Source organism: Podarcis liolepis (assembly GCF_965112155.1).
Source record: "Podarcis liolepis genome assembly, chromosome: 6".
NCBI classification, from domain to species: Eukaryota; Metazoa; Chordata; class Lepidosauria; order Squamata; family Lacertidae; genus Podarcis; species Podarcis liolepis.
In genome coordinates, this window is record NC_139559.1 from 52,158,142 (window position 1) to 52,181,956 (window position 23,815).

General features: G+C 45.1%; 2 protein-coding genes across 2 annotated transcripts; one reads left to right on the top strand and one right to left on the bottom strand.

Moving 5' to 3' along the window:
- Nucleotides 1-200: 200 nt before the first annotated feature.
- DYNLT4 (dynein light chain Tctex-type 4) lies at nucleotides 201-2,977 on the top strand. The gene is made up of 2 exons (XM_083508654.1): nucleotides 201-453; nucleotides 2,213-2,977. The coding sequence occupies exon 2, from the start codon at nucleotides 2,233-2,235 to the stop codon at nucleotides 2,938-2,940; it is 708 nt and encodes a 235-aa protein (XP_083364780.1). The 5' UTR covers nucleotides 201-453; nucleotides 2,213-2,232; the 3' UTR covers nucleotides 2,941-2,977.
- A 4,188-nt stretch (nucleotides 2,978-7,165) lies between these two features.
- On the bottom strand, nucleotides 7,166-23,588 carry PLK3 (polo like kinase 3). The gene is made up of 15 exons (XM_083509592.1): nucleotides 23,240-23,588; nucleotides 18,982-19,089; nucleotides 18,767-18,883; nucleotides 17,254-17,383; nucleotides 16,917-17,004; nucleotides 15,570-15,665; nucleotides 13,667-13,865; nucleotides 13,048-13,174; nucleotides 12,425-12,534; nucleotides 12,196-12,316; nucleotides 11,427-11,510; nucleotides 10,818-10,980; nucleotides 10,048-10,177; nucleotides 9,337-9,447; nucleotides 7,166-8,748 (listed from the first exon to the last, which is right to left on the bottom strand). Exons 1-15 carry the CDS (start codon nucleotides 23,435-23,437, stop codon nucleotides 8,554-8,556), a joined length of 1,977 nt encoding a protein of 658 aa, XP_083365718.1. The 5' UTR covers nucleotides 23,438-23,588; the 3' UTR covers nucleotides 7,166-8,553.
- Nucleotides 23,589-23,815: the final 227 nt, after the last annotated feature.

Here is a 23,815-nt window from a genome sequence, read left to right on the forward strand (position 1 = left end):
CATTAGCTTGGCCTAGCACTTCAGTGGCTACAAGGGACATTAGGCCATAACCAAATATTTCCTCTGCCCGACCCCTCCCCATGAAGCATAGAAGCATTAACTGCCACACACACACTCTAATTTGTGCAAAAATAATGTGAGTGAGACAGTCTCCACGGAGACCATGTATTTCGGGTGGCAGCCTGCCCAGTCCTCCTGCAATGCCGTTGATGGCTTTCCCCATTGAACTGTCACATTAAACAGCCAATGATTTACCAGGGGAGGGGAGGGAGCTGAATAAGGCAGGGAGGTAGGGGCGAGGGCATTGGCAGGTCCTTGCAACAAGCCTGAGCAAGCTTTAGCAAGATGAAGGGTATTAAACAGCTTCTACAGCCTATCTCTTGACCACGGATGTAGCAGGACTCAACTTCTATCAAGCCCTCTGGCCTCTGTGTGAGGCTTCGTTGCTTCCAGGTAAGATAGGCCAGACGCGAACATCACTGTGGTCCATCTCTATAAATCACACCTTTTGCTGACTGAGCAAAATATTTTGCTGATGTTTTCAATGATTTTCTCGCATGCTCTGGAACTCGTGTGTGCTGTGCACACAAGATCACTTAATGGGAATTAATTACCCATAATCACATTTTAGTCATCCTTTTTGCTTGATCAGTATCAGGTGAGGTTAGGCATGTGCCTATTTTTCACCTAATGAGTATTTGAAAATGGAGGAGGGAGATTTATACTGTTCTGTTTAGTTAATCTGACCTGAAATGCAAAAGGTTACCAGATGGTTGTGAGAATACTTCCATTACTTTCAGTTGAAAGACCCAGGGCTTTTTTTCAGCCAGAACTTGCCCAAATTCAGTTCCAGCACCTGTCAGGTGGGTGCCATTGCCATTATAAGAGAACAAGGGAGGTGTTCATGGTGTGTTCCGGCACCTCTTTTTCTAGAAAAATATCATTGGCCATGGGAAATCATTCCTTTCTTGTTTTTCTGTGGTTGTTCAAATAAAGGGTATGGAAGTCAGTTGAAAAAGTAATAGATCTGTGCTGTTATCATGTAAACATTTCCTTAAAAGATAGGATGCTGTTTCTAACCAAATTAGCCATATTTTACTTAATTTCCTAGCCTGCTCTATCTCCAAGAGCTTAAGGCGCCTACAGTCCTACAAAAATGTTATTATAAATATTCTATGTCAAATAAATCATAGGATTAAATAATAATAAAAATTAAAACTGGGTTTTTAAAAATAGCAAAGAAAGGAAAGGAAATCATGTCTTAATTTATCCCTACATAGATGTGATCTCTAGTATGCATCCTCACTCCCTTTCAGGCAGTTTGTAGTATGTATTGCTTCCAATCCCAACACAAAAGAAGTGAAGAAGGCTCTGAAATAATTTTGCAGCTGTTCTTTCCACTCTTCCTTCTTGGTTTTAATGTCCCTGGCAATGACCCATTTATTCCACTTCCTTTGATGTTTTTTTTCTTAAGACTCTTGCCTCATAGAATCTGGAGTTACAGACTTATTGGAAAATCTCAGTTTTCATGTGTAATTTTTAAACGTAATAAAACTACTTCTTAGCCTTTTGAGCTAAAGGTCTATTTCCTGCAATGATTGACTAATTCCTTAGAACTTGGCTTGCACCAGTATTCTAGAAAACAGCCAGTTTGGGGATGCAAGAGAAGCAATGGGCAGGATCTGCTTTCAACCCCCGCTTCCTAGAACCACTCTCACCCCTCCCCAACACCTTTTCTTTGATGGACAGATCCAGCCTCTGAGCCTGGATGTGGTAGACCAGGGAAGGAGTCAGTTCCTCTATCCCAAGCTCCATCCCTTTCTTTCATCCATCTGTCCTTTCTTAACATATTTATCCACTGCCCTTTTGCCCAATAATGTGCCCCCCTCCCAGGGCAGTAAACCAAACAAATCAAGACCTAAATCTCAATAAAAACATGCAAACTTAAAAACAAACCTAAAATAGCAGCAAAAAGCATCCAAAAATAACTGCATAAAGTCATGCAATGACATTCTCAGATACTCTGGCCACACAGACATTTGTACATTGCTGGTTTTGCCTGGTGTTTGAAGGAGGGAGTCAACATTTTCTTTTTGAGGAATGCTCAAACTTTTGTCCAGATGAACAAAGAAATGGGTTGCTGGGAGTACAGTGGCCCTAGTGAGCAGTAATGTATCAATGTAATTTAGTTTTTCTTTCCCTTGTGTCCCAGGAGTTGATTACCACTTAGGCATGGCAGAGCCGCCTCAGGTACTGTCCCAGGAAACTCTAAACCAGATGATGTCCTCAGAGGGCACGGACTCTGGCCATCCGAAGGCAGGGCCACTCTCTCTCCCCCTGCACTCCCAGTCAACAGATATGGCACCCAAGCCACTACTTCGCTTGCAGAGTATCGAAGAAGGGAAAGCCCCCTTTCCACCATCCCGGAGAAGCTCCATCATGAGCATCCTCAATGCTCCCTTTCCCAGCAGGAGGAACTCGCTGGCTGCTGGGGGAAGGCGGCTCTCCATTGGACCCTGGATGCATTGCGGCCGAGTGAGTTTCTCTGGGTTACCACTCTTTGAGCCCATGCGGGAGACGCACTATGAAAATAGCTACAAGACGAAGCCAGATGAAGGCTGCAAATTTAATGCCTCCCAAGTGCAGCAAGTTCTTGAATCTGTCCTAGCCACCTACCTAGGGGATGCCAAGTATAACCCTGCAAACGGCGGGCAGGTGGCCAAGAACCTGTCAGACCTCATCCGGAACAGAATCAAAGAGCTGATCCCACCTCGCTACAAGCTGGTGTGTAACGTCTTTCTGGGCCAACAGGCCAACCAAGGTCTGCGCATTGCTAGTCAATCCCTCTGGGATGTGGAGAATGACAGTTTTGCATCTGCCACTTTCACTAACTCATCACTCTTTGTTGTGGCCACAGTTCATGGACTCTATTTTGAATGAGTTTGCTTTGCTGATCCTAAAGTCCCCTCTCCCTTACCTGCTGTGACAAGCTAGCAATAAAATAAATGCATAATGTGACTTGGGTAGTTATTACCCATATTTAATTTAAGTTGATATGAAATAGTGGAAGAATTTAATATCCGTAGTATTATTTGTCAGATAAAAATGTATTACAGTACAGTTGTATCTTGGAAGTCGAACGGAATCTGTTCCGGAAGTCCGTTCGACTTCCAAAACGTTCAAAAACCAAATTGCGGCTTCTGATTGGCTGCAGGAAGCTCCTGCAGCCATTCAGAAGCTGCGGAAGCCCCACTGGACGTTCGGGTTCCAAAAGAACATTCGCAAACTGGAACAATCACTTCCAGGTTTGTGGTGTTCAGGAGCCAAAATGTCTGAGTTCCAGGGCATTCAACAACCAAGGTATGACTGTAATATGAAATAGAAGGGTTCTGATGGCTCAGGAGCTATTAGTTTCTTTTTAGCTTAACTTTAGGCTGCTTATTTACCTACACATAGACTGTACAACATAGAGAGAGTAATATATTCTAGCATCAAACTAATTCCCAAAGACATGAAAGAACCATGAGTGCAGTGAAAATAGCTACCAGCGCAGTTTTGCAAACACTCAAAGGAGTTTACAGAGCATTAAACTAGATAGATTCTACAGCAGTTCTCAGGCTTCTGATGTTGTGTAACCACTTGTGCAAGCAGAATAACATTGGGAATATTTTCCACAAGTAGAAAGGTATCTTAGAATCATAGAATCATAGAGTTGGAAGAGACCACAAGGGCCATCGAGTCCAACCCCCTGCCAAGCAGGAAACACCATCAGAGCACTCCTGACATATGGTTGTCTTTCTTCATGCACGTTTAAAGAGCCTCTATCTGTCTCTCCCTATGACCAAATACAGTTGCTTATGGAAAACATGCATCTACTGCTGATTCAGTACATTTCAGCATCAACTTCATGAGAAAAGCAAGTACAGAAAAGGCATGAACTATTCATAAATACCAATGTATTTCCATCTACTGTATAGTGTGGAGATGACTCAAAGTTAGGACACTGGCTTCAACTATAACAATCCTGGATCCGGGTGCCTGTATTTGCCATGAATTCTCTGCAAGGTGCTATAAGAAGTTACAGGCTTACCGTAATTTAAACCCATTGCTAGAAGATACCGTTTTTCATGTGGGTGTGCTTTGAACAGTTTGTATCTGTGCAATTATCTGATTGTGCCAGAAAAATAATTCCATCTATCAACCCACTTGCCAGTACAGTGTCTCTCAGATGAATAAGAAGAATCTCCATGAGACTTTTTTTCCTTTTGGTAGGTATGAGGGTGTGGAGAGGAGATGGAATAGACTAACTCCATGACCTCAGTAGGCTCTAACATCTTAAGCCATCTTAATAAGCTTTTCACATAAACTATGCTGCAGCCAACATTCAGAAAAAGTCTCAGTGCTGATTAAGAATGTCAACTTTCTTCACCCTGATAAACATTTGACAAATCAACACACAGCAAACAAAGGCTACAATCCCATGCACACTTAATGGTGAATACATGTACATATGACCAAGCATTAAATTTAACAAGCCAATCACCACATGTAGGAAGAAGTGTTGGGCTAGGACCTGGGAGACTAGGGTTCAAATTCCCACTCAGTTATGAAGCTCACTGGCTGACTTTGGGCCAGTCACCACCTCTCAGCTTAACTTACCTCACAGGGGTTTTGTGAGGGTAAAATGTGGAGGGGAGGGCCATAAATACTGCTTTGAGCTTCTTGGAGGAAAGGTGGGGTAGAAATCAATAAATAAATCCAATAGGGCTCATCTTATGGAGTCTGCCATTGTTCAGTTGTGCATGGTAATTCAGTTAAATACATGCACATTTTGGCTGTTGCCAGTCTGAGAATGACCTAGGAGAACCCCCTCAGTCCAGTTCAAAAACAGCCAGCTCGCAACCTTACACAGAGCACTCCTGCCCTAAAATAACTGCTTTCCATTTTTTACAACAGCTGCCCCATTTCTGCAGACACCGGATATGCTTCAGTAAGCCTCTGATGGCAACAGCACCAAGAGAAGGGATGTCAGGGCACCAAACAAAGCAGGTGGCTTTGTCTAACGCATACTGTTGCACATGACCTCAACCCAGAGGAAATTCCTTTGCGCACTCATCAAAAATAATAGTAAAATAAGAGGCTAGAGGTAACAAGGTGACAACAAAAGCAGTCAGTGAAAGGTGGGAAACATACACCAAGTACCTCCAATAATTCCTAAAGGGGGTTCATTTTGGACAGGTCACTAGAGAAATCCTGCACCTACTATACTGTGATTAGGTGCTGCAAATGGTACCCGTTGAGTATCAAAGAACAGCAAAAATAACAAGCAACAATAAGGACACTTTATGTTTGTAGACGGATTTTTTAAAAGAACAACCAACTAACACAACATCTCAGCTCAGCATTTCATTAGCTTAGTCTATGCAATGTCTAAATCAGTTCTCACAAGTAGGAACATCCCAGCCACTTTCAAACAGCTGCAAGAGATTTCCGTACTGGACATAACTTCATGCTTGAACCAGCCTCCAGCCATGTTGCCTGTGTACCGGGAAGTCCCCAGTGTTCATGCTCTGCCTAGACCAAAATAGCCTTTGCTTCTGTTACTCATGTGCTTTGGTAACCACCCATTTGGATAACCGCCATGCATTGTACGCAGGATGCCTTTGAAAATGTTCCAGAAACTTCAATTGGTCCCGAATAGGCCTGCAAAATTAGATGTTTTGATCACGTTACACCAGTGCTCTCCATCAGCACTGACTTCCAGTCCATTTCCACTCCATATTTCCCATCCCGATCTGGCCACAGTGATCCATGCGACGGTCACCTCCAGGCTTGACTACTGTAATTCACTCTACGTGGGGCTGCCTTGAAACTGTCCTACAAACTCCAGTGGGTGCTGAAAGCTGCAGTGAGGCTCCTCACGGGGTCCCTGCCATGAGATCATATTCACCCAGTGCTTTACCAGTTGCACTGGCTCCCAGTGGAGTATAGGGTCAGGTTCAAGGTGCTGGTTTTGACCTTTAAAGCCCTTTGTGGCTTAGGGCCCTCATATTTACAGGACCGCCTCTCCTGGTATGCCCCGCAGAGGACCTTAAGGTCCATGAATAACCATAGTTTAGAGGTCCCGGGCCCTAAGGAAGTCAGACTATCCTCCACCAGGGCCAGGGCCTTTTCAGTGATGGCTCCGACCTGGTGAAATGCTCTGTCCCATGAGACTAGGGCCCATGGATGCTTGGTCATATGTACATGTATTCAGGATTTAACTTCCTTCCGTCGGGCCTGTAAGACAGCTATTCCACCTGGCCTTTAATTTGAATTCAGCCTGATCTTTTATTTCCCTTCTCTTCCCTCCCCCCTCCCCTTTTATGAAGATTATGTGCTCCGAGACCCCACAGCTAATTCTCCCCTGGCCTCCTCGCTGGCCCAAGTAGGACTAATTCGGCCAGCTAGCCCTGGTGACTATCTAATGCTTATTAGATGGATTTCCCCCAAATTGATTTCTGAACTTTGAATTTTATTGTTATTCATGTTTTTATACTGTATTTTATGCTGCTTCTACAATTAAGTGTTTTAAATTTGTTGTTACCTGCCCTGAGCCCAGTTTTCTGAACCGGGAAGGGTGGGGTATAAATAAAAATGTTTTTATTATTATTATTATAATTCCCAATTCTGTTTTTGATCTCTAAATCCCAGTCAATGGCTTCCTCCCAGACTCTGAGATCAAGTTCAGAGATCCCTTTCCAGGTGACCCCAACAAGTGCAGTAGACAGAAGAGGGGTTTTTTGGCAGTGGGATTCTGACTGTGCAATGCCCAGCAAAGCACCTTTCTTTGATTTCTTTAGCACCAGGTGAATTTTGTTCCCCAAACTATGTATATAAAAGAATCTCTTTTTTTGCTGCTGCTTGAGCGGAAGTTGTTTTTTATTATCTGCAGCTAATGTTGTATTGCTAGCTAGCACATGAAGTATGTCTACTGTCTATGTAGGTGCACACCTGCCAAGTTTCCTCTGGGGACATGCTAATATATGAAGCAGCTTTCCATAGCAGGAATATGTTATAGTAGTCTAGACCAAGGAAACACTGATACAGCTTTCTATTTGCCTCCCCGGCAGCCCCAATGGAACTCCTAACCACCAATAAGACACTTACAAAGTAACCATTGTTCTTTTGCTTTTAATAAAAATGAGTTTTATTGTAATCAAGACAGCTGGGTTTTTGGAGACATGGTGTGCAATGATTGACAAGACACAGGTGCAAAATAAATAGCTCATAAATACATAAATAAATCTTAGGATGTTCACACCATTTAGGCTCCATAGCTGGACAAATAAGTCTTGTCAAGTTCAAAACATTAAACTGGCAGCTTCCAACGAAGCCGTTCAAGTCTGTACCATGGCAATTTACAGAATCCCTCTGCTGCATCTTGGAATGAAAACAGCTGAGAAAATGAGGCAAACAGGGTGTTTCACAGTCTCAGCACAAAAAGAAAAAAAAAATCCCATTTGCCTAATTAGTGTAACAGTTCCATTACCCAACATGTACCTTTGCAGCCTCAAGTGCTTAGCAGCAGCAGCAGCAGCACTAGGTGTTTGAATTAACCCTGATTTCAGGCTGAAGATTCAGCTATCCTACCTCTGTTCCTCCCAAATTAAAGAGTTGTAGCAGTTCTTCCCTACCAATTCCAGAAGGCAGCCAGCTGGCTCTTCAGCTAACTACAGTCCCCCAAGGATTGTGGTAGTCCTATCACAGCTAAAGCAGGGAAGCAGTTTGTCTGATCTTCTGCCTCTGCAGCATCCATTTCTGCTGCCCTTCTTAGCAGAGCAGCCACACCCAATTCACAGATTTGTTTGGTCCATGAGTCAGAACCAGCCAAGGATTAGGCAAGTAATGCAACTCTGAGCAAAAAACAAACAAACCAAAAAACTGCATTGCACGGGAAGGCAGCGGTAGTGTTGCAAGAGCCTGAAATGGCTCACAACAGAAATCACTTGATTTAGCCTGAATACATGAACTGGACTCACAGCCCTTTAACCCTTCAGACTCTGAGATGCCAAGATCCAACAGCAGATTTGGCATTAGGCACTGGACAAAACTCAAAAAAACCTTTTTTATTTTTTTAAAAAAAGATTTGCTATTACCCTCACTACTTGTTTCCCATGGAGTGTATGGATCACAGATTCTCCCCTCCCCATGAACAAGCCAATGTGCATAACCATCTGTGCAAAGGCCACACAGGAGTAAAGGCAATTATCTCTACTCCTCCTCTCCAACGTGGACTGGAGCAGTCATGTCAAAGCAAGTGAAAAAAAATCCCATTTCTTTAACAATAACAAAAAGTCATTAGGTGGCTAGCATCCCAGAAGTTGATGGGTTCTGAAGAAGGGTTTGGCCCAATCTGAGTGCAGTTTGGGTTTTGAAGTTTTCCCTTGTAGAAAGGCATGTGACTAAGGAAGAATTCTGATGTCTCAAGCGTTGCCTTCTCCTGCACCGTTAACATCAAAGCTCTTGGAAGAACAGAAAGGGCCAAGGATACCAGGTGTCCACCCTGTAGCCTTATGCTTCCACTCGCTGTTGAAGCAGCTTGAGGATGTATTTGAGCCTACGCTGGAGCTCCGGTGAACAGCCAAGTTCTGCAATGCTGCTGAGCTTGTAGGTGTAGGAATTCCTGTCACGGTTTATGTAGGTGAGGAGGCAGGTGTGGTCAGGTTTGCTGAAGATCACCTTGGTATGATCATTGTAGAAGTTCACCTAGAATAAAGGAGATGGAACACAACAGACATTTAATACTTGTGCCTCTTTCTGTGTAGCACTCCTTACCCTTTGGGACTCCCAACTCAATTGGGTTTAGCCATCAACCACAGCCTGCACCTAGGTATCTGCTAGCATAGCCTTAATATGGAGGGTAGTTTTATGCCCCCACCACAGACATCTCCATCTAAGTGTAAACAAAGGGCAAACTGCTGAAGGGATAGGAATCTAGATTTAGAAAAGGGCCTATGGGAATCAGATAGGTTTCAGTATTTGTAGAAGTGCTTTAAAATGTGTTAGAATTCATAATTTCAAGACACCAGCTGCTACTCAAAAATAGCAGAGTAACCATAACAAACTGAATGTGCTCTACAAAGCAGATAGCCCAGCATCTACTTTCAGCTTAGCATCCACATTCTCAGAAGCACTCCACAGAAAGCTTCTTTCCAAAGCAAAAGGCAACACTTCAGATTATATCCCACACAATAGTTAAAGCAACTGAGCTGAGGTATGGATATGAAACACCAGCATGTGCCACCTCCATCAACAGGTACGTAATCTGCTAAAAAGACTTGGTGCCATTATTACCTGAAAGGTTCCATTGCTAAAAAGCATCAATAAGGCTTGATTAGTCTTCACCCATTGTAGAAGCAACAGTGGAACCTGTCCAGTCTCATCTATGCTGGGTAAGTCTCCTCCCTGGGATTTTTTGGAGGGGGGGGGGATGGAGAGAAGGGAAGAAAAAAAGAGAAATTAGAGAATCATTGGCACCACATGACCGGCTTAGTCCTAGCAGTTGTTTTTCCGTATAACTTTATCCCTAACACTACTGCCAAGCCAAAGGAGAAGATAAGTACCAGCCAAATTCAAGGAACATGAATTAGCACATCCATTTAATGGATCATCTCTGCTTTGGGAAAGGAAGTCCTACTCCATCCACCAATCGAGACTTTGAGTACATGAAGTAGTCAAAGATGTGAGCAGGCATGGCAAGGCAACTAGGAGTGCAGAATCCGGCAGTAAAGAGCCCACCAAATACATGCTTTGGTGTTTGGAGCCACGAACCAAAGTTTGGCCAATATGATGAAAGCTTCAGTGCTTTCAGGTGTATCCCACAAGACCTCAAGGGAGGCTCTTCCTATGAACCTTGAATATGGTCAAACATACTTGAGAGCAAGGGGGGATTGTTCTCTGCAAAAACGCAAGTCGTGTTTTCTGCATCGAGCTGAGTCGTCAGCAAGCCAATGCAACTAACTCTGTACACACATACCAACTATGTCAAGCCAGGCAGCTGCTCACCTTCATTAGATGCTGTTCCATATATGAGGCAAAGTACTGCAGGACACCCATCTGCCCCTGCAGCTGCTCAGGGACAGCTGAAGCCGGGAAGGAGAAATGCTTGCTGTTTGTCAGGTTGTAATGCACTTTCCTGAAGGGAAAGAGAATGCAGTTAGCTGCAGTAGCCAGATTGTAGTCATAAAACTTTAGTTTCAGTTTATGAAAGTGATCTATCTGCTATGCTCCAAAAAAACCATACCCTTAAAGGTTGTCTGTTCCTTATTGAATAAGACCTTTTGGATCATCCCAAGACAAACCCCCAAGTGGGCAAACACAGACTGTCCCCACCACCATAAGATCATAAAGATAGGGCCTGATTCAACTAAGTGCATTCAGCTAGCTGGAACCAGTGCAAGGGTGCCTGCTATTGCAAACTGGACTTGCCCTCCTCTCCTCCTCAATCTACTCGGGGGCAGGGGTTGGTAGAACCCCCAGAACACACAGGGAGAAGGGAGGTCATTCTGCCTGGCACACTAAAAGAATACTTGCTTTAGCACAATGTTCAACTCCTCCCACAATCTAGTCCTCTAGCCTTGCTCCAAGCAAGGGAAGCCCCTTCTCCCATGCTCCATGCTTGTGGGTTACTCAAGAATTTGATCCATACAATATCTTGCAGTCCCCCTCACCACACCAGAAGGTGGCTAAGTAGGACCTAGTCAAGGTAGGCCATGACTACACATCCACACTTCCCAACCTCAAAACCCTCCAGGAAGTCCGTTTCTTCCACTCACTTCCAGTTGGCAGAGAGGGCCATATGAGTTCCATCGTTGAAGAGGACACCAATGCTGTGGTTGGAGAGCTGATAGCCGAAACCATACTTATTGGAATAGTCCACCCACTTGCTCACCCAGACAAAGTGCTCATGGCAAGCCAGGGAAGCAGGATTCCTCTCAGCTGGACAGGGAAGAAAGGTACTCATTAAATAAAGCTAATAGGTTCAAACCTATTTCAAAAGTGGTACTGAAATGAGGTTGAAAGAGGAGAGGTCATGCTTGGGATAGGAACAGAATCAGTCTCATCTTTCCTACCCCCAGATGTTGCAAATTAATCATTGGATTACCATTTAGATAAATAGGTAGATGGACACACACACCACCCCTTAGTTTCTGCACTCCATCAGGATTCTACCTAAAAGGAGGTGGCCCTTATTCTGGATGACAACAAATATCAGGTGACCGAGACCCAGGGAGCCTGATTTTAAAAGCCTCTTTAGCAGGTTAGAGGAACTAGGGTTGCACCTCTCCTGCTTCTCCTCCCTAATATCAGCATCCAAGACAACAGTTCTTCCATTTGTCTCCAACCATCCCAGGAGTTGTGATACTCCCTGAAGCTTAAGTTACCTGGTGGCATGACAGATAGACAGTTCTTCAGAAGACCAATGGCTGACTCAATGACAGATGATGCTGTGACACAGTCTTCAAATACTAGTGGGTGGGGGAAAGAGGGGAAGAAGACAGTTAAGTTTTTACAAAATCAGCTTACATGGGCCAAGCTCAAGAGATTTTCTGCTCCCGAAGCTCAAAATTTAAACGGGAGTGGGAAGAGAAAGGCTGAATAACTTGTTGACCCCTTGCCCCCCTGTTGCTGGATTACAACTCTCATCATCTCCAACCACTGGCTATGCAGTCTGGGGCTGAAGGAAGTTGGGGCCCAACAACCTCTGCAGGGCCACAGCTTTCGCACCCTCAAATTAAGCCCCTTCTAACATTAAGACCTACAGGACCCAGCCAAAAGGCCATCGAACCCAGAATAGAATTCATTATCTAACCATGAGCAGAAATGATTTTTTTCAGAAACAATGGAGGATGTGACAGCAATGGCCCTCCCCAATTGTCTCCAGTATCCAGAGTTACCCCGCCTCTAAGAATAGATTGGTTGTTCAGTTTCGATGACTGATAGGCATTGTGAGACTGAACCTGCCAGTTCAGAGTCAGTCTGCTCAAGACTTAAACTGCTTGTTGGCCCTACTGTCCACGATGAAGAGCTTCTCTGCTTTGCTCTTGAAGGCCCTCTACCACCCTGGGACTAGTCCTGACAGACAGCAGATTCCATCTGACCAAAATACACTGTTAAGGAGGAACTGCTAATTGAGACATTGCCACTTCTCACCTTCACAGCTGCTGCTAGCCATCGTCCCACGAATAGACCTGGAGATAGATTTCTGTGAGCCTTCCTCTGCTACCGTATCTACTGGGCTAGAGCCGGGACTCTGACCATTCAAAGGAGTGACCTAAGGAGGCAGAAAGTCTGATCAGCACATAGCAGGGTAACTTCCTTGTTTCTCTTTCCTTCCTCTGAAAGCCACAACTGAACAGCCAAGTTCCTGCAGTTAGTTTACCTCATTCCCTTCGACAGTTTTGTGGCTCAGTTGCCTACAGATGGAGGTCTTCACAAGGCCTGTTACCAGCTTGGAGATATCATCTCTTTCTTCTGAAGGAGCCTTCTTAACTAAAGTAAGAAGAATATGAGTTAATAAGATCCTAACACAAAGTCAACAGGACAGGGCTGCAGATATTGCTTAAGGTAGACTCTGTCAAGTACATACATTAGGGGTTAGGGACTGACATGGGAGTTCTAGGGGCTGCTCTAGCTTGGCCACTTAGTGTTTATTTAAGGTTCCAAGTGGCAAGCCTCCTTTCCCCATATTTTTCTATTCTATGCATCAGGTGGTGAAGGGCTGCAGTGTCAAGAGTTTATTGCCAATCCTAGTATTTCCCAGTTTCCCAATCCTGCGGATGAAGCATCAAGGGAAAACTAGTGGCTACCTCCAGGCAGGACCAACATGTTGCTATTGGCCTCACGCCTTGCTTGTGTGCTTCCCAAAGGCATATTGTAGCCTTGGCAGGAACCAAACACTGAGCTAGGTGACTGAGCAGGGCTCTTATTAGGCAGAAGTGTGAGCATAAGTTTTCACAGGGGCTACAGTCAGTTCCCAGAACAAGAGGTCAACGTGCAACTTACCTTTTGACTTCCTTTTCCCGAAGAGAGACTTTGTGACCTTTACAAACAGGCTCCTGGCAGGGTTGGGGGGGTTCAGTTCTGGCACCATCACACAGCTGCTGGGTGGGAGCTTATCAGGCGTGTATCCCTTGAAAGTTGAGGAAACTAATTAGCGAAGCTGAGCTATGCATCAGAACAGACTGTACACAATATACTGGACCAATGACAGCTTCTTCTTCAAGGCCCTATTGCCAATCGACAGAATTTGGCCACATTCACAAGTTTTGCAAGTCCTCTAAATGACATGCACCCTTGGAAAGGGTATAATAATAACCAGGCAGCATAGAGCAAAGATATCTGAGGACTGTTAAGCGATAATTAGAAGCAGGATGTAATTATCTAAATTGCAATCCAGGCAGGATCCCAGGAGCTAACACCCATATTAATAGAACACTGCCATTCCAATAATGGTGGTGGCCCAGTCATAGACTCCATATGAATAGGAAGAAGTTATCACCCCAAGAAAGAGACATTGCCACTTCTCACCTTACAGCATGTTGTGTAGCCTAGCTTACTACCTTGGCAGTGACATCGCTAGAACACACAGGCAAACAAACAGACACACAAGATTGCTGCTCACTTTGGTGAAGAACTCATGGTCCAAGATCTCCTCCAGCGTGAAGCGGTCCTGGGGGTTGCGTTTCAAGATGCCAACAAGCAGGTTCTTGGCTGGTAGGGAAAGGAAGGCTGGGAGCGTGTAGGTGACATGCTTGATGCACTTGTAGGTCTCCTTGAGGTCAGAAGTCTCAAAAGGGGGGGTCCCACACAGCAACGTGTACCTGAGGGGTGGGGAGAAGAAAGGTGGCAAGTGGTGAATTCACTCAGTGCTGAGGAGACTCAAGAATAGTTCTGGCCTAGCAGCCTGCCCTTGGCAGCCTCCATGAGCACATGACTCAGCAACAACTCTGGAGGAAGTCTGACAGGCGGCAACACCCAGTTAAGTGCTCCCTGTAATGAAGCTCATAAGACACTGCTGTCGCTTCAGGTGCTCGCAGACCGGAGGCACATCCGGAGAGCCAGTGACAGCCCTTCCATGTGATCAGAGCTAGCAAGCCAAGCCTCTCTAGAAGAGGTTCTGTGCATAGCTGAAAACTGGGAAAAGGAGAGAAGGAGGGATCTCCCCTTTGCAGTCACCCCCCAGCACTCAAGATAAAAATTTCCATTTACTGCGCTGTGAAAACTTAACAGGAAGCTGTGGCTAACCAGGGCAAAGACAACTGAAGGCACAAACTATTTTTTAAGACGACACTCCGGAAAGCAGCCGAATAGCACCTGAGCCAAACAGCCAGCTGTGAACCACAGGCCAGCCACTTCTTCCATTTGTTCTAATGAAATTGTCAATAAGATTGTGGAAGATTAGCAGCAGCTTTGTGGTGTTTTGAGTTTCATCAAATAAACAGATTTGTCCTTAAAATAGACCATCTTATATATGGCCCAGAAATACATTTAAGCAGTCATTTTGGGCAAAGCTTTATGGGTCTAGTTGCAGTCAAGCTATGCTAGCAACATATGCTCACCATACAAGCATTTATGTAATACTCAGACTGATACTTCCATTGCTCAGGGGATCCAATAGGCAGCCTGAATTCCACACTACTATCATAGCCAAGAGCACTTAAAATAAATTGGCAAAGCCCTCAGCTTTATCAATCACTGAAAAGCTTCAACCGCTACTTTCCCTCTTAAGATGCCCTCGGTAAGTGTTTGTGAGCTTCATCTAATGCAGAGCATGGTGCACTACGCTGTCAAGCTGACACAAGCGCTTCAGCATTTGTAAGAAGCAATAGGGAGGCAATAAGCACTTAGCAAGGAACCCTACAAAGCTGTTTGCGATTTGATCCCAATATACTTGAGCAAACTGATTCCTCATTCCACCAATCTCCAATAACCCCGACTTCAATTACCACCTCTCTGTTTAGAGCCCCAGACAGAGGAATATGCAGTGGTGCTCTGTGGCTAACTAACAATTTCCCCCACAAAGCCATCAAGATGCTAAACATTTTTTGAGAAGAGGAATCCTTTGTTTGAAGCAAGGTGTCAACAGCTGGAATTTAGGCTGCTTGGCTGCATGCAGACTCCATGCTTCATGCATTTAATTTCATTGCAGCTTCTCTTTGGGGTTCTTGCATTTGCCGCCCACTCCAAGCTTTTGCTTGTAGCCTATTATTTTTTGTACTTAATCTTCAACAAGCTTTAAGTTGTGCTAGGCAGCCTTTCTCAACCTGCGGGTCCCCAGATGTTGTTGGACTACAACTCCCATCACCCCTAGCTAGCAAGGCCAGAGCTTAGGGGTGATGGGAGTTGTAGTCCAACAACATCTGGGGACCCACAGGTTGAGAACCACTGTGCTAGAACATGCTGGCCAAAGAATCCTGCTTCCTCCCATTTAGCTATACAAAAAGAACTAAAAAGCCAAGAAGTTGCAGCACTGAAAAAGGCCTGCAAGAAGCCTTCAGCAGGGGGGAAACGTGCTTTGGACTTACATGACACAGCCCAAAGACCACACATCTGACTCCGGCCCATGCCCCTGTCGCAGGAGTACTTCGGGGGCAAGGTAATTGGGGGTACCACAGATAGTCCTGGAAGCAAACACACATAGGATCATTAGTTGGGCTACAGCAGGGATTCCTTGCCATGCCAGCAGTACAAAAAGGGAAGTTCTGGCATAGGAAATGCTGCTGCCGGAAGAGTAAAGGGGAAAGGGTATGCCTCAGTGGTAGAGTGCAGGCCTTGCATGCAGAACTAGGTCTCAGGCCCAATCCCTTGGCTATCATGGACAAGTGGTCTGGCTCAGGGCAGCTTCGTCTGTGACATCTTAAGATCTTCTACCATAGACCATGCCAAGCCACGCCAACCTCACCGAAGTTTCTACAGAAATACCACTTTCACAACATCCTCTCAGATTCACTTCCTACTGCAAAGATTTAAGCTGAGTAAACATGTACCTGGGGAAAGTTACAACATGCGTTTCAATTAACCACAGAACCCTATTTAAAAAGGTCTTTTTCCCTTTTTTAAAGAGTTCTACTGTCAGACGTTGGGCGTCCTCTTTTGCAATAGTACAGGCTGGATTATAGTTTCTTAACTCGAAGCAAACAGTGAACAAGGTTTATTTTACTACAATAGGATCACAGCTGATCAAGTAGATAACAAAAACCCTGATCTGACAAGATCATTCTGCCAGTTTTCAAGGCTGCAGCCGAGGCTCTGACTGGCGCATCTCACTGTAGCCCCTTTTCCAGCCCCCTGGTGCCCCTGCAACATGTGAATGAACCAACCAACACCATACTACTTTGCTGCGTGAGCCTCCCTGTAGCCTCAGACACATATTTCTGACTAGAATCACAATAGTACTGACTCGGCTGTCCCTTGCACCTATACCCACTCACTGCTACCCTGTTGTGTGTAAGAACCCTTCCCCATCCATAACTCCTTTCTACGCTGTATGCTTGCCCATCGCAGTTACAGCAGCAACCAACACTTTGCATGAGGCAGGAATCCAATATAAGGTTGGGCATTGTTTCTCTCTGCTGTGCAAACATGAGGCTTCTGCCTTAGACAGAACTGCACACACAGTAACTGCTTTGTTCCTTTCACCACCAAGTTCCAGGCTGAAGCAAAGGAGTATTTCAAGTCCAGTGTCCCTGTTGTGCTCCAATTCCCCCTTCCCCAAACGCACACAGCTGCAAAGGGGTGTGTGTGGTGGGATAAACAGGCCAAGGAGACACATAAGAGAACCTCTTTACTCTGGAGTAAGCTAGGGCAGCATTCGACAAAGAAAGAGCATACGAAAGTGATCCAGGCAACATACAGAACATCAAGCCACCTACTTTTTTCGCTGGTCTGCGGGCTCCAGTCTGGCAGCCAAACCAAAGTCTCCAACTTTCAGTTCCATGTTTTCATTGACGAAAAAGTTACCTGCAACAGAAAAGAACAGGGCTCTAAATGTCAAACATTGCGCAACTGTCTCAGCAGTTCCTCCTCTAGATACCTAGAAGACAAAGCTGTGCTTATTCCCCGCAGAGCAGCATTTCCTGAATAGGTATCTAGAAACCCAGTTTTTGTATTTTTAAAATGCAAGTTTCTAAGATACAAGAAGATTAGAAAGTTACTTCAACCTCAACAATACAAATTCGCTCCCAAATGAACAAGCTATGTTGCACATACCCAGTTTCAGATCCCGGTGCAGGATGCCCTTAAGGTGGAGGTATTTCAAGGCAGAGATAATCTGTTTGAGGTAATATCGGACCTCTGCCTCCAGAAGGGTGTGTCGGGATTTCCAGATATGTGCCAAAGACTGCAAGAGAAAAGGTTTGGTTATAGAGATGCTCTTGCAGCCTATTATTAGTCTAAGAATGACTAGTTGTCCTGGTGTATTGCAAGAAAGAACCAGGGTGGTGTAGTTGTTCCAGTATTAGTATTGGAAGCACCATATTCAAAGGACTCCTCGGCCATGAAGCTCACTGGACAATGCTAAGCCAACCTCCTCTCAGGTTCAAAATAGTGGTTTGGACAAGTATTCCAAAACTCTCACACACTTGTCTTCCACTATCAGATTCTCCTCCTTCTCGCATCCTAAACCTCTGAATCCAGCTAGGGATGTGTATTCATGTTTTATGGTTTCTCTCAAAATAAATCTCTTTTCAGGGTCTAATCACAAAGATTTCAAGATTTGCTACAATGTGCCCTTTATACACGAGGCTGGTCATGAGTCCAAGGGGAATTACTAGACCTCTCCCAACAGTTATTCCAAAATGGATGTGAAGACTGCAGATTTAATCATGCAAGGCTTACAAGCAAGCCAAATGAAGATAAACGAACTCTATTAAACATTAAGAAATGCAACTGAAGTGCACCGAGAAAAGCCTCTAGACAGCAATAACCAGTTCTGTTTTAGCAAAATGAAGTTCCTGTGTGAAATCCTGGATCCGATCCCAATTCCTTCTATACAAGCACTATTCCAACAAGTAATCCTCGCAGGGCAGTTTTATATCAAGTTTGATCTATCCCAGAGCAGCCAAAGCCATTAAGATGCCAGTGGCTGACTTACTGTGTTTACAGGGGTTTGAACTGCAAACAGAGAACAAGCAGCTAAAATAGCATGACTGTTATGCATGGCAGCTGCAGCTTCCATGCCAAGGGCACCTGTATGACAGATTCTGATGCAAGCATTTGTGGCGCTGTATCATGCAAAGCAGGAGTATCAAATGGCAAACAGCAAATGTGCCAATTCAGTATCGGTAAGGAAACCTGCCTGTGAACATTCCTACCTTCCCAAGGATGCTGAAAGAGGTCTGCCTGACCTACATGGTCCCCAGCACTCCTAGGAAATGTCTGACAGCAGAACTAATTGCCACTATTACTGGTCCTACTGCTTTGACACAATAAGAGGCATTCTAACCCAGCAACTCCCTGTGCTGCAGTAATATATCCCACCTTTTCCTACCATGTCTAATCATTACAGAAAACCACACTTTCATCCATTGTACCCATGGGAAGCATCCAGTGGGTGATATATCTAGTATAGGCAGAGGCCTGTTGTTCAATGCAAACCATTCTACAGGTTCTATTTCTGCTGCCCTTTGTTCACAGTGCAATAAAACATTGAGTCCAATAGAAATAAAGTATGCCTGATGGGGAGGTACAGGTTCCCTGTAGAGAAAGAAAAGTTGGGACTCACTTTCCTGCTGCAGTGCTCAAGGAAGATATAGATGTTCTCCGTATCCTCAAAATGATGCGAGAACTTCACGATGTGTTTGTGGTGCAGGTCTCTGTGCAGCTCGATTTCATTGATGATCTGGAAGAAGCATAATCAGAAAGTTTAAGAGCTGGTAGCTGGGGATATGGCCAACACCCCAGCTACCCTCATTCTGCTCTGGACTCGGAGCTACATACCTTCTCCCGTTGGTGTGGCTTGGCCACTCTGCTGTGAGGAATGACCTTCACTGCATAGGTCTTGTTGCTCGAGAGGTCTGTCACTTCATAGCACCTTGCAAATCCACCCTGCAAACCAATAAGGCAGCAATTAGGAGGGTGGGCTAAAGGAAACTCCTTTCTTGTCATTGATAGATTAGCAACTCATGGAAGCATCTTGGGTCTCATTTCCCCCTGGCACCTGTACCATCAATTTGACTTGTTAAATATAGGGGAACCGCGGTCTTCAGCCCAAGTGCTAGGACTCTATTTGTCACCAAAACTAAGTCAACATAAAACACTAGTTGAGGATAAATTTTAAGGCTCTTCTTTTAAGATATCACTAGTTACTGGAAGAACTGCCTGCTTTCATTCATGCATAATGGGTATCAGAAGAGGAGTCCTTAGTTCAGAAGGTTGGTTGTACAGCATATGCTGTATATACAGAAAATCTCCAGTTAAAAGGCTCATAAGTGGTAGTGGAAAGACCATTTTTTGCTAGAGACCCTGGAGGTCTGATGCTTGTCAATGGTTGGACTTTGGACTGAGGTTCATGTGCCTGCTGCTTTCAACATACTTAGCATTCTCTCAGATCTTCGCCTAAAACTAGAACTAGACACATCAAGACCACAAAAAGCAAGGATACAGGATTAGGACAGGATCCAATTCAGATCTAAGTAGGATGAGATCACAGAAAATGCAATTGCCGCATGACTAACAGCATTCTAACCTGAAGTGTGAGAAACATCTAACATATGCCTGAGATCACTGCCTTAGCACCTCAGGCAAAGTATACCAAAACAGGAACCCAGCCAGATGGCAAGAACTAATGTGAACTCACCCTTCAAGTCCTTTAAGGATGGACTACTTCAAAACATGGTCATAGCCACTTAAGCACAGTAATATCTCAACCATGGTGCTAAAGAACAGACTCAATAATCAACTCAAATATTTCACGGGCTTCCAAGTTTTGTTTAAATGAGAGGGATCCAGCATCATAATTTCAAGTTTGGGAAACATGCCCAAGACATTTCTTTCATTCCATTCCATTCCCTCAGTGACATTGCAATATATTGAAATTATAACCTAGGCCAAGTGTATGGCTCGATAAAATAAAAGTTCCATTCCAAGTCAGGAGGGACAAGTTTGAGGAACTTGAACAGAGGAAGTCCAGCATTTGTGTCCTGCCCCTTTGGATATTCAAAATTTATGGGCAAGTTTGTGTAACTTGAAAACCAACTTATTTTCTTAATGGTAAACAAAATATTCTCCCAATTCAAACATTTGAGCATGTTATGTAGTGAAAACATTCCATTTTAAAGAAACAGTTTTCACTTCTGACTATGGTTTAGAACATTCTCCAGGCATACATTTTGTTTCATGTTACAGCTCTCACTATCCTAGGGTTTGTGTCTATTCCTTTGGGTTTCCCCACACCCACTGTCATCATGCTTTAACAGAACATGGTTTAGTTCTTCTCACAAGACAACCAGCACTGAAGGAGAACTAGAGACAGGTTTTTCCAGCTGTAAAGAAAGTATATCTTTGCTGCAGCCTACACCTTACCTAAAATAAGCCTCACACCTATCCAACATCCTGAACAAAGAGAAACCAGTTTCTCATAAAATCCTAGCTTGGGCATCAGCACAGAAACAGCTCTGGCTGGTATAGCCAGAAAGGATCTTTCAAAGAAGCTGTAAGAACAGGGGTGGGGGGCGGAGAGAATTATACACACTGCCAAATTCGGCATTAGCTCTACCGCGTTTGGAAGTGCCAAGACACCCCCATACACAATGAGCAGATTTTCCATATGACACATCACATTGTTTGATGTAGGGCAAAAGGAACCAACCGACGCACCCCTCCTTCAAAGCACGATCTTCGAAACAATGCCAGCTTTGCTCACCAAGAGGAGAGATTTCCAGTGGAAATGCTGGTTTCCCCCACCCCCTACTCTGAAACCTGATTACACAGATTGCTCAATGAGCAAGGTGGTTTTGAGCCAGGGGGAAAAAACTGAATCAGAAGAGTTCTAAGGCAAAAAAGAAAAAGATATGCGCAGTCTGGGAAACCAGTGTTTGCAATGCATATAACCAGTGCAGTCATGCAACATCTCAACAACTATTACCACAGTGTTGCATTTGTTTTACTGTTCTAAAATGTTCTGTCATCTTTTTTCCTTTCTAACTGTCAACAAAAAATTGCATCCTTTTGCAGACTTTGTTACTAAATCGGCTGTTGAGCAAAATTTGCATTTGCCAGGGAATGATGCTATAGAATGGAACAAAGGATGAATGGAACCCTGAAGGCCCTGCTCCTTTAAGGGAACAGCAGACAGAAGGCCCCTTCTCCAATCACTGAAGTCCTTGCCTAGAATCCATTTGAGCATCTTTAGCAGGGGTAGGCAACCTAAGGCCCGGGGGCCGGATGCGGCCCAATCACCTTCTCAATCCGGCCCACGGATGGTCCGGGAATCAGTGTGTTTTTACATGAGTAGAATGTGTGATTTTATTTTAAATGCATCTTTGGGTTATTTGTGGGGCATAGGAATTTGTTCATTTTTTCCCCAAAATATAGTCCAGCCCACCACATGGTCTGAGGGATGGTGGACAGGCCCACGGCTGAAAAAGGTTGCTGATCCCTGATTTTTAGCAAGCTTACTTGGCTTCGCAACAGTAAGCATCAGATATGTGCTCATTATTATTATTTGGATTTTATAAACAATAATGTTATACAAGTATGTATACCAAGTTTCTCATGTCATTTGTATATCACAAAAATAGCATAATAAATGTGGAAAATACCTACAACGTATGTTTCAAGCAGAAACAGACACTCACCACCCTTCTGAAACCTCCATATTGCAGATTAGCAAGCTTCCAACAGCAATCTACTGCATGAGGTTTTTGCTAAGCAACCTACAGTACTTGACACTCCTGGATAAACATGAGAAACTGTCCAATCCCCAAGTTAACTGCTAAATTTCTTTTACATTTAGGCTCTACCGTTCTTCCAAGGAGGTCACAGTTGCATAATCTTAACCCTGTACAGAACAGTTGGCAGAGAGTATGACCAGCCTAAGGTCACTCAACAAACTTCATGCAAACAGAATTTTAAATATGGCCATCTTCATCCCATCCCAGCACTCCAATCACGATATCACACTAGCTCTCTAGGTGTAAGGAATGGTGGTCAGCTCTTGTAGACAAACTTTCCCCAGCACCTACTTTGTTGAAGTAGGACTATAAATAATGCAGATGAAGTAATCTAAGCCACCAACCATATCCCCCCCCCCCCCAAATCCCTCTGGTCCATGTTGTACAAATAGTATAAGAATGCACTCAGGATATGTTACGGCATCCCAGAACATATTCACTGAATTAGACCAGTAGTTGCAGTTCAGCATCTGCAAGAGAACCCAAAACCTAAAGAAACCCACCAGAAAACGGCTTACTAGTCGCCAAAGGGCTAAGAACAGCGATGTGAACATCCGGTCCCAGACGTGCTTGACTCAGTCAAATGGAATCATAGCTGCCCTGGAGAAGTCCTAAGGGATGGCCTATTATAATTTTTTGGGGAAAACAGCAGCCATTTCGCGCTTCCTATTCGTTCTCTCTCCCTCTCTCGCACCCCCCCCCCCACTAAGACCCACTTGGGTAGCGTAACCATTTCTATCTAGTCTTCTTTAAAAGCTCCGGTCGCTTGTTGGGACGATTCCTCATTTGGGGGTGGGTGGACGGGGAAGAGCGCACTAAAATACGAAGTGGGGGAATGAATGACGAGTAGTTAAATATTAAAGCCCCATCTGCACCCGAAGCCCCACACAAAACGAGGTGGGGGGAGGGGGGGAGAGAGAGAGAGAGTCGTGCCTCGACATGCCTGCCTCGGATCAACCGGGAAGTCTTGGCGGGGGAAGGAAACCCTCCACGCGAGCAAATAGAGAACGAGAAGAGGGAGAAAGGGAAGCGGATGAGGCGCTTTTGGGTCCCCTATCGCGACAAGCCGCGGGTGCTGCTGTTCGTCACCCTATGCGAAAGTCTCCTCCGCCATAACTCGCGGGTAGCTTTCGGGGTGTGTGTGTGTCGGAATTGGCCCTTAAATCCACGATCCCTCACTAGGGCGCGCCAGAACCCAGCCCTGGCCGCGCACACTAGAAGCCGGCCGGCTCAGACTAGAAGGCAGCGGGGCTGGGAAGGGAGAAATTCCTTCGCCCACCGCTCTCCCAAGACGCCGCAGGTACCTTTCCAAGCAGGCGGCCTTTGCTGTAGGATCTGCCGGAGACCGGGTCGGTGATGATCCGCGTCGGTTCGGCTGGCTTCGGCTGCTCTACCCGGTCGGATTTGGGCGAAGCGACGGCGGGAGGCGAAGGCTTGTACAAATCCGAGCCCACCCCAGGGTCGCCGAACGGGTGGGGCTGGAGGAAGCAAGCGGGCTCCATGGCTAACGGGGCCCACTTACTGCGAGCGGGCCGGCCCTCTCCCCGGTACTCTCTCCCCAAGGTCCGCGCAAAAATCACGTGGCGTCCCGGCAGTTTCGCGCGCGCACGCTGCCTCTACCCGCGGCCAGGGAATCCCGCGGCTTTTATCAATGAGCGCGGCAGACGTCACCGGCTAGGGAACCCTCCCTCCAGCCAGGGGGCGGGGTTAGTTTTTTAAAGCAGCCGCTGCCCGCTGGGAGTTGTGTGATGACTTTCTTTTTCTGCAAGGCCAAGGGGAAATTCGGAAGAATGCGTGAAAGGGAACGAGAGAGATAAAAATAGCTTTTCTTCGCTCACTCCCTTCCCCCCGACCGAGGCCTTGGAGTATTAACAGTGCGA

Coding starts and splice junctions, on each gene's coding strand:
- PLK3 (XM_083509592.1), bottom strand. CDS start 23,437: ATGGAGCCCGCTTGCTTCCTCCAGCCCCACCCGTTCGGCGACCCTGGG. Junction 13,175..13,666: donor ACCATGAGTTCTTCACCAAA/GTGAGCAGCAAT, acceptor TCAACTTTCAAG/GGATACACGCCTGATAAGCT. Junction 12,317..12,424: donor AAACTGTCGAAGGGAATGAG/GTAAACTAACTG, acceptor CTGCCTCCTTAG/GTCACTCCTTTGAATGGTCA.
- DYNLT4 (XM_083508654.1), top strand. CDS start 2,233: ATGGCAGAGCCGCCTCAGGTACTGTCCCAGGAAACTCTAAACCAGATG.